The sequence below is a fragment of the Hordeum vulgare genome, chromosome 6H, assembly GCF_904849725.1.
Source record: "Hordeum vulgare subsp. vulgare chromosome 6H, MorexV3_pseudomolecules_assembly, whole genome shotgun sequence".
NCBI lineage: Eukaryota > Viridiplantae > Streptophyta > Magnoliopsida > Poales > Poaceae > Hordeum > Hordeum vulgare.
In genome coordinates, this window is record NC_058523.1 from 8,400,179 (window position 1) to 8,413,023 (window position 12,845).

Genomic DNA, 12,845 nt, shown 5'->3' on the forward strand with positions numbered 1-12,845 from the left:
ACATGGGCTGACGTGCGATGGGCCCTGAATTTTCACTTTGGTGCTACAAGTTGTGAGGTACATAAAAGTGGTGAAAAAACTTGGCTTTATTGTGCCTGTACGGTGCTTTTCTCAGTTTGATACGAACCAGGCGTTGACTAAGCAAGCTAGCATGGCATGAGCTTTTACCGTAACCACCTTCAGTTAACAAGTGTCGAAATCTTAAGTTAGCAAGTGTCGAAAATTTATGTTAATAAGTGTCGAAAATTTATGTTAGTAAGTGTCGAAAAATTCAGTTAGCAAGTGTCAAAAATTCAGTTAACAACTGTCCAAAATTCAGATATGAAACATCACTGAACATTACATATATATATATGCATAGTTGCTAAACAAAGTAAGTGATACATTTGATCATTTCATCACATACTATTATAACTGTTGCATCTTGAATAATTTCTGCGAGAAACTCCACAACAAGGTTTGTATCAGAAAGTGCACAGCAAGAGTTCAATACTAAATGAAGTAAAATTTTAGAAAAAATCTGTTTCAGAGAAACCATACAGAACACATTCAGAGTTCCAACATTGATCATCTTCAAAAGCATATAATAAACTCATACAAGTTCATTTAAACATCCAAGCAAAACATATGTTCAGCTCATGACATAGGCATATTACAAACTAAAATAGGCATATTACAATTGAAGCACATTAGTATATTACAAGCTAACCTATTAAATACTTCAGACATGTTATTTAGGAGGATGTCATATTTTGGAAACGGATTAAAAAAGGCTTTAATCCAAGTCCTTGGAGACCATTTCTCAACCCATCTGTATGCACCCACAATGTCTGCCTTCATATTTTCCATGGCTTTGATGTACGTAGGATTGTTTCTGGCTCTTGCAGTTGCCCAAAGATTGTTCTTTAATTGTTCCCCCTTGTGTAACTTGTGGAAATTCTGGTACATATGCCTAACACAAAATCTGTGTTCAGCATCTGGCCAAATCTTTGCAACTACATGAAAAGATCTGCTGCATGGAGCAAGGCACTTGTCGCTGTGGCATGTCGGGCGGGGAACATCCCCATGACGGCCTAGACCTAGATTCATCGGTTTCTCATCGATGAAGTCGCGGGAGAACGATGGAACCGCCACCATCGGACCGCAAAACCTAGTTGTGGATCATCATCAGTTCCTGACCGATGATACTGCTGCGAGAGACAGAAGCCACGAAAAATACAAAGAACAATAGATCCGAATGTTTGAAACAGCTGGCAAGAAGACGAGGCTATCGGCTTCTGGACATCATCATAAAGATCATCGTCGTGGAGAGGTAGAAGCCAAATCAGATTTATTCGACGTGACGACATCCTCCTCCTTCCAGCGCCACCACACAAAACATAGACCCTGTATACAAAACACCATGAAAGAGAAATGGGATCCTTCCTCTCTATGCACCACCGAAGTAGCGGACAGAGGCGGCCAACAGAATGGAATTGCTAAGCATAAACAGCGACATCTCGTTGAAACCTGAATAACTCTTCCCACTCACACCTCTCCCTCCTGTAGTTACAAACGCGCTGGTGTGCCCTCCTTATAAAATCTACTTATTTTACTTGGGGTATAAAAGATTTACGAGCTTTGTGGACTAAGAGATGTACATCATGGAGCATGTCAAGTTTTTGTTTTACCGTTTGGTATTTATGAAAAACGACTGGTTGCTGGCTTTCGCGTTCTCTTTTTGAATTCATCTGAATTTGGATTTGAGTGTTGAATAAGTTCAAAGAAGGTGTGTACGCCAGTGGTCGTTTATTCCATGTGCGGGGTATTAACTATTAACGGGCGGGACACACCAGGACAAGAACTACAAATTGCAAACAGAACTATGGGTCAATTACATCTATTGTTGGCAGTAAAACTGATAATTCATAATTTATTTGATTATATTGGGCTGTAACTTAGTGAGATTACCTCCTCCGAAACCGGTTCATCCACCTCCTCCAAAAAAAGACCAGTTTTTTCGACCTCTTCCAAAAAACTGGGATTGGGAAAAGAACACCTTGAAGCAGCTGCACTATGATTTCTTTACCCATAGCGGGGAGCTAGCACATCACGGATCAACTCGTCGAAGTTGCGGTGAGATGAACCGCCGGGTTTGGTGGCCTTGGCCGCTTTCTCCCTCCACTCGTGTGCCTTCTTCTTCATCACCTTGCCATTTTCCCCCTCCATGATCTCTGTGATAAGGCGTGCGACGGCATCACGCCGAACGTCGCTATCGATCTCCATACCGACGCCCCATTCAGTGCATTGGTATCGGCAGTTGGTCTGCTGGTCCGCGAAGAATGGCCAGCTGATGATGGGCACTCCGCCGCACATGCTTTCCAATGCCGAGTTCCAGCCGCTATGTGTGAGGAACGCGCCCACAGCCGGGTGGCTCAACACTTTCTGCTGCGGGCACCAGGAGGCAATGATACCACGCTCGGCGGTCTCAGCCGAGAACTCAAGGGGAAGCACAGCGGTGTCACCCCTGACGAGGTCGGGACGGATGATCCAGAGGAAATGCCTGCCACTCTTGGCTAGCCCCCAGGCAAACTCGACGAGCTGCTCGTTGGTCATGACGGTGATGCTGCCGAAGTTCACGTACACGACGGAGTCAGGCTCCTTGTCATCGAGCCACGGCAGGCACTCTTCCTGCTCCCTCCACAGGCTCATGTTGATGCTTGAGCTTGGCGCCAGCAGCGGGAGTGGGCCGATGGTGTAGACCTTGGGCAGGCCGAGCGCCTCCATGGCCGCCACCGCCTCTCCCTCAAGGTCGTCGAAGGTGTTGACGATCATCGCCGATGCGCCTATCGCGCGCTCTGCGATGCCGAGTGCGAAATGCATCATGTAATCGTCCGGTGCCGGGCTGCGTATGAAGGACGGGAAGTCCCTGAACCTCATGTTCCGTAGGCCCGGCACATCTTCCACCGGAATGTCAAGGTACTCGCTCGTCAGCTGCTTGACGTCTTTGATCGGTGCGAGGCCACGCTCGAAGAGGAGGCGGTAGTGGCGGACACCCACGTAGCTAACAGCGCTTGACGTCCATAGCAGGACATAGGGGAGGCCGAGCTCCCTGGCCACTTCCATGGAGAAGTCCATCACGATGTCGGAGACGACGCAGGTTACGGGCGGGTGGCCCGTGGCGGGGTCATTCAGCTCCGCAAGGAGGCGGCGAAAGGGCCCGAGGCAGGTCTCCGTGAGGGACTTACAGAGCGACAGGATGTCCTGCGTGACATCGTCGTCAGACGGCGGCAGGCCATCCGGGATGGTGGCGAAGCGAAACCCGGGGACGCCGGCCACCGCGGCCGCGCCCCGCGCTCGTACGAGGCGGGCGTGGTTGTACTCGGTGTTGACGAAGGTGACATGGAAGCCGCGGGCGTGGAGCATCTTGGCCACGTCGAGCATGGGGATGAGGTGCCCCTGGGCGGCCGCCGGCAGGCACACGGCGTGTGCTTTCTCGCCCGCCGGTGCTGGAGAAGAACCCATTTCCATCGGAGACGGCAATGGGCTGTTGTGGCCTGTAGTGTCGTTGCTGCTGTGGATGCTATGGATCTGCCAATCTTACCATATACATTATTTATAGGTGGCAGTCGATCGGCAAGCATAGTGAGTGAACCTAGGACGTCTCTCAAATAGTGTCGTGGTATGATGGACGTACGCAAGTGATTACGTCGACCGATTGGGACGTATTGGTTCTTTATTGTAGTTCATATAATTAACCTTGGATCGAGGATGAAAACTTTCAGTGGAATTAAGCTCCACATGGACATGTCGGGTGGATCTATTACTCGCTTCAATTGCTACTTGCTCCGTTTCTAAATATAATCTCTTTTACTTTAGTTTTTTTCAAATATAATTATTTAGATACAGAAGGAATAGAAGTTTTTACATGGCAGCCTTGCTCGAGTCTTCCCCAAAATGGCCGGTCGTAGTTTTCTCTCCTAAGTCCCTACGTGGAACCATCATCCGATGCTCCTTGTCCTGTCCAAATCACACTGTGTTAAAATAAAAATATTAATTTTCAAATTAGATTAATCCAAAAAAGAACCATGAAAATTATGTTAGCACAATTAATCATCAAGATCAAACTAGACACACGAGCATTATCCGTAGATTGGGAGATCTGCATCGCCACATGCAAAGAAGAGTTGAATGGTCATCCGGAGTTTGAGCGCCGCAAATGATAAATATCCAAATTATGTGGCCATGCTCACGCGACCAAGAAGAAGCACAAGGATTGGACCTGTGACAAGTGTCGCTACGGGTGCAAAGAAGAAAGCCGTTGTAGTCTTCAAGGACAACAACCTTGAGAATATCATCACCGTTTTGTTTGCTACCACTAACGGTGCCAGCAAACAAGCTGCTATTCTCAAGGCCATTTCCTTTGGCTATTGTATTGAAATGTTTGCTTGGACTCCTAGTTGCGACACCTGTCTCAGTTCCCTCCATGTGTGTCTTCTTGGTTGCCTTCATGTTCTCCCTAGTGTGGATGACATTAAGGATGCCGGCGATGAGGATGAGGATTCTAGCAAAGGGGTGTCAACGTATGCGACAGGTCGTGGAGCTAGGTGAATGTGAGATTTGTTTTATTGGAGTTATATTCCGTCGATATATATAGGTATGCGGGAGCGACCAAGCATGCTTCGGTGACGCATGCCACACGAACCGGTTAGCCATATGATGGGAGTCACCCATGAATGGTCCAAAGCCCTTGTCTAAACTTAGTTAATGAACCTCACCGTTCGTGCTAATTTTAGCTTGTTTCTCAATCTCATCACATGCGACACCATTTGACCACTTAATAGGCATGCATCGCATAAACCACTGCCATGGTTTAGATCTTTCTAACTACGTGTATGTGAAATATTCCTGCGATAATGTGATGCAAATAATTTCTTGTAGATGCCACTTGAGTATCCCGGCAATGAAAAATGATGCCCCTTGAGCATTAAGTATGGATCAGTCATAACAATTTGATGAAAGAATTGTTCTAACTCATATTTTTTTAGAAGCTTGTGTGGAAGTATAGACACGAAAGTCAGGGGCGTCCTGACGTATACAGACCCAACCAAACAATCTCAAATATCTTGTCGGCCAGTGGCAAGTCAGTGAGTGCCCAGTCGCCCAGCTAGGCAATGGCCCATCTGAACATGTAAATGCAACAGGCCAGCAGTTCATAGGTCTTCCTAGACGAGCTCTGGACCAAGTTGTAAGAGGGAAAATTGAAAATAAAAGAAATCCAGAAATATGACGAAGAAATTCCAGGGCTTAAAATCAGGAAGTCTTGAACAAATATATAGTGGAACTGTGTTGAATAGGGAAGCAAATACAAATTAAGTATTATATTCTTACTTCTATAAAAGTTGTTTAATCGAGCTTCTCCTTGTTTGCTAACTTTACATGTTTGTATTAATTAACGTGCTCAACCAAGATGATACAGGGTAAGCAAAGTGATAAGGGCAACAAGGTTAAGCCGAAAGAGGAAGCCAGTGCATTGGAAACCTGTTTCGGGGTATATGCTGCGCATTTGTTCCATATTTATGGTACATAATTGAATATTGGGCTTGGATGTATATGCTCTATCCTTTTGATTTTGAGCGATTTGGTTCTGGGATTATGGATCATGCTGGTGATTTGGTTTGAATGAAATTACCAAGTACAAGCTTCTGTTTTAAATGAGATCTAAGTGGCATGTTGTATATCTAGTTTGGCCATTTTATGACAAGTCTTTATTGTCTCAAAAAACTGCTTACTGAAACTGCTGCTAATATGGTTCACTTCCTCTTTGTACATATACTACTGGATAATTTGGTAATAGCATATCTAGAAGGCGAAGCTCACCTCTGCACCCCAACCCCGGCTCCCTGCTATGTATTCTTTCATTTTTCTGAATTTCTATGTTCGCACAGGAAGTAGATCATCCTTCATTTATATTGTGGAAATTGATAGACATCTATTATTTTCTACGTATGCAGAATTGTGTATCCATGGGGAACCTGATTGTGCAAAGGTGGAGATTCGTTACTTGCTTTATCAAGTTTGCTATCATTATCATCAAAGTTGAAACATTGATAAGTTTGTATTCATTTAGTTGACCCAAATATGCTACTGCATAATTGAACATGTTGTGTTAGTTAGCTAAATGAGTGCAAGGAGCATTTTTCTTAAAAAAATTATAATCTCTGGCAGTGGTATAGTGACAACAGTATCCTCGTTATTGTATCGTTTTTGTTATATCACAGGAAACGGTCCTGACTTCCTTAATCAGGCTATGAGCTTTTTTATTGAAGAAATTGATCACGTTTAATCAACTTGTTTCGGTATTTTAACTATTCATACTCTTGTTGATACTTTTTTGTGCATACGAGGCGGGCATGGAAGTAAGTTGCTTTGGCGACAACAGCATCTAACACATCCGGCGAGGATATAGATATAGGGCTGCGACGATAAGGATGATGATGACTTCAACATGGGGTTGTGGAGGTGACGAGGATGACCACATCGACACAGGGTTGCAACAGGGGCGACTTCCCCGACAACCACATGAGGCTGCGACAACGGCAATGACAATGACGACCACATTGTAGAACTGATATATTTGGATGAAGGAACTGATATGAATATATGGATGAATATATAAATATTTGGATGCATGTATGAATTGTATAGTTGTTTTTTTTAAATCCATAAATACTTAGTGGTAAAGTTGGGGGTATGCTCATGTTGCTACTATTCATCAATACTCCTGGGTAAATTGCCACGCCATTGCTATTTTTAGTGGTGATGTGAGTGAACATTGCCACGACAACAGTATGTAAAATACCGATGTCGTGGTGGCCGGAACGTCGTCTTATTTTGTTAACAATTGCGTCATATTGATGGCATCGGGTGTCTACGCGAGCAAAGCTATTTTTAGGAAGACGGCACTAACATCTTCTGCACTGGTACTAGTCGGTAGAGTACACCTTGTCTAGTCCTCCTCCTCCTTGGATGCTCTATCCGCACCATCGTCTTGGCAAGAACTCTTCTTTCCGTTAACCATCCGCTGGTCATCGTCGTCGCCGCCGTCGTCCTCCTCCTCCTTGGACTCCGGATACCCCAAATCTTACACGGTCATCGTTGGCTTCTACGGACCTTCCATGACCTTGATAAATTCAAGATCGTTGGAACTAGAGGGGCAGAGGGCGGGGTCATGGACTGCACACACAACGAATGCTCCCTTAACTTGGGGGTTTGGGTGTCATCTTCACTTCAGGAGTCCCCATTACATGGCCCTTTCCAGGAGGGCTGCATTTTTTTTCTCTAATTGGTTGTTCCAAATATCTAGCTAACTATTTATCAATTAACAAACTATAAGTAACATTGGAAATATTTCCTTACATATCCACATTTTTACAAAAGATAGCAACTTTGATTACTAACTTATTTTTTCTTTCAAATTTCCTTTAATTCTAAAACCTATAGCAACTAAACATATATAACATCTACCCTAATATTGTACTAAACAATTAGCGAATGAACATGCATTTTATCAAAAGAAAAATACATGAACAAAAGTGAAGAAGCTCACCTTGAGTGCTCGTGGACGATGTGGAGGAGCAGAAGAGCCGGCGGTGGAGGAGCTATCTGGTTGGGTTGCCGACAAAGTGCGTTGTCGGTGCTGGTGCCAAGAGGAGCGGGCGGACGACTGGGGGCAGTGTCTGCAGTGGTTGCAGTGGTCGTCGATACCATGGATATTGTGACACCTATGGCCGTGGCGGCACCACGGATGGTGTGATGTAGGCGGTGTCCATTGTCGCAGCGGACGCTGCATCAGCTTTGGCGTCCATCCGCTCCATGGATAAGGTCGGCGGGGAGAAGGAGACGAAGTTTCCGTTTGTGGAAACCCGGCGAACATAAATCGGCATCACATCTCCGTTGCCTGGTGGTTTGCGTTTTTTTTTAGAAAAGGAGGATGACCCCCGGCATCTGCATCAGGGAGATGCATGCGGCCATTTTATTGATTATTCTAGAGGACCTTACAAAGTATTACAACAATATGTCTGAATCCGCCATCTTCGCAACATCTGTCGCTACTCCTATCCATATGATGAAGGGGTGCTAGCTGGGCCACATACCCAGATCACTTACCTAAGCCTAACATCAAAAGTCGGAAGCCCCAGCAGATCCGGTCAAGCCATCTGCCACATACCGGGTCTAGGGCACAAAACCGATCTGACGTACTCGTGTGCTATCGCCGCCATCTTCCACCGGTCCGTCTTCAGAGCAAATATTGAGGCTTCTACCTTGTGTAGCCACTCTGCCATTGACGTCACCATGACGCCAGATAGCTACCTCCTCCTGCGCGAGTCCATCTCCAAGCATCGGACACCGAGTCCCCACGGCGCCATGCCGCCAATATCCGCCGCCATCAATGTGTGAGATGAAGCACCGCTCCACCATTCCTCCAGCCAGCACTTGCTCCAAAACGATGCCCCCAGGAGGGAGGGCGATAAAACGTCATCATCGTCCGATCCAGGAAGACCCAGATCTAGGGTTTCCCCCGGAGCATCCAGAGCCTGATGACGCAAACAGCAATGCCATTGCTCCACCAGCCTCCAAGATGTAGCAGCCCAAAATGCGCCGACATCGAACCGCCACCACCTCCACCACCGCTTGAGCAGCCCCTGAGCAACGCCTTCAGGAAGGAACACGCCACCGCGGTGTCGTCGTCGCTTGGACCAAGGGGATCTGAGGTTTTCACCTGAGCTCCTGGGAGGGGTGGAACGAAGGGGATCCTCTCCAAAGCCTCCAACAAGGGGAACAACACCCAAAGGCGCTGCCTTCGGAGTGGCCGCTGCACCGGCCAAGGGACTCCCCCGGAACCCTTCCAACCACCGGATCTGCAGGGCCAGCACCCAAGAACAGCAAGAAGCCATCTGGGGCCGGATCCACTGCAGATCGGAGTAGCTCGGGGTCGACGAGAAGCAACACCATGACCACCAGCATCCAGCGAGGACCGCCGCCGCAGCCGCCGCCACCCCCCGTGCCGTCCGGGTCAAAGAGGGATCCACCGACCGCGTACAGGGGCCAGCACCGCCTGCACCCGCCGGAGCACCGCCGCTAGCCCAGCGCCCGCCACCGCCTGCCGCGGGCCGCCGCCGTGCGCCCCACTCCCCGCCACCGCTCGCCGAGGCCTGCCCCCTCGCGCCCGATCGCGATCGCCACAAGCCACCGCCGTCAACCACCTAGATCCGCCGCCCGCGGAGGAAGGGGAGCCGGGAGAGGGAGTCCCCCGCCGCCGCCATCTGCCACACGTGTTTTACCGCCGGCGTCACCCGGCGGCGGCGAGGAGGGGAGGATGAGAGAGCGGTGGCGGCGCCTAGGGCTTGGGAGCCCCCGAGTCGCCCAGGGCGGGGGCGACAGGAGTACATGTAACTCCAGACTAGTAAATAAAAATTAACTACTGCTGGTCTAAACCAGGCAAACATAGGCTATCAGCATACTGCCGAGTTTCTAACCGATAGAACTCGGTGAATCTGTGACATTGCCGAGTTTCTTCTTGTTGCGGAGTCCCCTTTTACGGGCACTGGGCAAAGTGTGATGTTTGACGAGTTTCATATCAGTACCGAGTTCGTTTGCTTGGATACTCGGCAGGCACCTTATGCCGCCGAGTTCTCGATAAAATGGACTTGGTGAACACTTAGAACCAGGCGGAATGCATTTTGTCCAACTTTACACATAGTAAAATCATATCTAGCTTTTTGAAGGCCACTTTGTGGGTCGAGGGATGCAAGTTTTGCATCAGCACCTCTCAATGATAAATCCTTTTTAAGAGCGATCGAGTTCGTGACACCGCTGATCACAGAAACTCCACATGAGTATACACACTCGCGCCGAATTGGATATCCAGTCCCAAATGCAGACCTCCCTTGGCTTAGCTATCTATAATCCGACTTGGGGACAAACACGGAAACGCCATCATAATTGCAAATGGAAGGTGCTGCGGTTCTTACCTTGCTTACGATCGACTTGTTGGAGTCTGATCTCCGTTTTGATCTCTAATCTCTAATCTATATATGCATATGATATGCACACATCGTTTTGCCTTGCTGCTGCATCGACAAGATCAGGCACAAACAAGAAGCAATCATCAAAGCATCTCCAACAGCCGCGCTATACTAGCACCGCACGGCAAAAAAGCTAATATAGCGCGCGCAACGCAGCGGACAGATCCAGCGGGCGCTCTAAAACTGCGCGCGTGCTAAAACAATTTGGACGCGCTGGTCCTAGCCCCATCCCGCGCTGCGTATTTCGGGCGCTCACTTCGGCGCGCGGCAGACTCGAGCGCGCGCGCGAACTCTCCCTTTCTTCCTCCTTTCTCCCGCGCGCGCCTGCGCCAGCGCCCCGGCCACCATGGACGCGCACACCGGCGCCCCGCTGACCCCGCTGTACAGCCGCGACCCCGCCCCCCCCCCCCCCCCCGCCGCCGCCGCCGCCGCCGGAGCTCCGCCGACCGTCGGCCTCGCGCGCAGCCTCTTCTTGCCGCCGCGGATGACCACGCCGACGGGTGGCGTCGCGCCGGCGCCGTCCCGTGCCGCCGCCGCACCGTTGGAACGGAAGAAAGGTAAAACATCCGCGAAGAAGAAGACGACGGACGGCTCCGGCAGCTCGAAGCCGAAGAAGAAGGTTGCAGTGCGCCGGCCGGGCGCGGCGCCTACCGAAGCGCCGGCGAGCTCACTCGTTGAGCCGGCGGCGGACGCGCACCACGTGCTTGATGAAATGCCCCCAAGGTGAAAAAAATTCCAACTTTAATTTTCTTGTTTTTTTTCAATGCATCATCATATAGATAGCTTATTTGCATTGTCACAAAACTTTGTAGTCTCAACGAATGATGCATACATGTCAACTATGGGTGTTGGGTCCAACAATTCGCATTGGTCTCAAACCAATGACATCCATTTGGACGACCATGAGTTTGAGGTGGACGAGGAGGGTGAGGGCATTATCAAGGCGTCGAAAGGAAGAGCGGGTAATTACACCACCAACGATGACAAGTTACTATGCAATACTTGGTTGCAAGTGTCGAGGGATCCATCCGTTGGAGGTGATCAAAGTAGAGATGCTTATTGGGGGCGAATGAAAGAACACTTTGATGCTCAGAACGTGAGAGGAATAGACCGCTCCGAGAGATCACTTCGGTCCCGATGGTCGACAATCAACTCGGATTGTCAAAAGTGGGTGGCCGCACAGAAGGCAGTTGACAAGCTTAACCCAAGTGGCACAAATGAGGATGATAGAGTAAGTGGCATCTCATACATGTTCATCATACTTGTTTTTGGTGTGAGAAGTGCTAACTTGTTTTGTTTTTCTTGTAGTACAACATTGCCCAAAACTTGTTCAAAGAAGAGACGAGGACAACTAAGAAGGGCAAGATCAAGAAAGGAAAAATCTTTACCTTGCCTCATTGCTACGAAGTGTTGAAGGATGATGAGAAATGGAAGAAGCATGAAGATTTGGATGATTTGCATTTGAGCAACAAATGCAAGCGCACAATTGAGTTGAATGATGATGAGGAGGAGGATGATGCATCAACTGGTGACGGCAAGAGAAGCCCCACACCCAACTCGGTTTCATACTCGAAACCAAAACGACCGGATGGGTGCAAGAAGGACAAAACCGAAAAGAAGAAGAGGAAAGGAGATGATGAGCTCACAAATGCTATGGAAGCTATTGTGAAGGCAATAAAAGAAGCCAACGAGGTGAGGAAAATGGCAAGGAACCAAGATGCCGCGGCCGAGGAGAGGAGGTTGGCGGCCGAGGAGAGGAGGGTGGCCGCCGAGGAGAGGAAAGTGGCATTGGAGGAGAGGAAGGTGGGCATGGAGGAGCGAGCTAAGTTGTTGGAATGGGAAAAGTACTTGTTCTTCTTGGACACATCTTTGTTCAATGATGCGCAAAAGGAATATGTCAACCTTGCCCGTGAAGAAGTGTTGATTCAAAAAAGAGCCATGATCCGCACAATGGGTGGCGGTGGCCTTGGCGGCATGGGTGAAGGTGGCCTTGGCGGCATGGGTGGCGGTGGGCTCGGCGCCATGGGAGGCATGGGCCTCGGCGCCATGGGAGCCATGGGTGGCGGTGTCCTTGGCGGCATGGGTGGCGGTGGCTTCGGCGCCATGGGTGGCTTTGGAGCACCCTCCAACGCTATGGGAGGCATGGGTGGCATGAGTTTTGCTTCTCTCATGGGCGGCATGGGTGCACCTCCGGCCATGGGTGGAATGTCTTTCGATGTGTCTCACACACATACCCATGAAAATGCCGTTGAAGATCTTGCCAAGACCGTCGGAGCTACACGTGATGCGGTGCGTGATGATGAGGTTAGGGAGGAAGATTCATCTTCGAAGGCGGAAGAATCGTCTTCGGAAGAAGAGGAAGACGACGAGGAAGATGATTGATGTGTTCAACTTTGTTGGATGAACTTGTATTTTGAACTTGGTTTGCATTTTGAACTTGGTTGGATGAACTTGTGGGGATGACCATCTACTTGTTTGTGTTAAATTTCGCATGTTATTGCATTTTGATGAATGTTTCACATTGCATTTTGGGCGCTGCTGCAGCGGCGCGCGCTGCATTTTATAGCTACTGCTGGAGCCAGCGCTGCGCGACGCGCAAAACCAGTCGACCAGCGTGCTGCAAACTCGTTTTTTAGGCGCGGCGCGATGCACGCCTATTGCAGATGCTCTCATGATGAGCGACGGGGACTGCCCTGACTGCAGCGATGCCGACTGCGACGACTGTCTTTGCTTTTGCTGTTGCAACGACGGCTCTCGGGGCCACATGCGCCACTGCTG

At 49.0% G+C, this 12,845-nt stretch overlaps 1 protein-coding gene across 1 annotated transcript; it reads right to left on the bottom strand.

The window, feature by feature from the left end:
- Nucleotides 1-1,312: 1,312 nt before the first annotated feature.
- LOC123402325 (7-deoxyloganetin glucosyltransferase-like) lies at nt 1,313-4,087 on the bottom strand. Its single transcript, XM_045096227.1, has one exon. It carries the CDS (start codon nt 3,508-3,510, stop codon nt 2,065-2,067), a length of 1,446 nt encoding a protein of 481 aa, XP_044952162.1. The 5' UTR covers nt 3,511-4,087; the 3' UTR covers nt 1,313-2,064.
- Nucleotides 4,088-12,845: the final 8,758 nt, after the last annotated feature.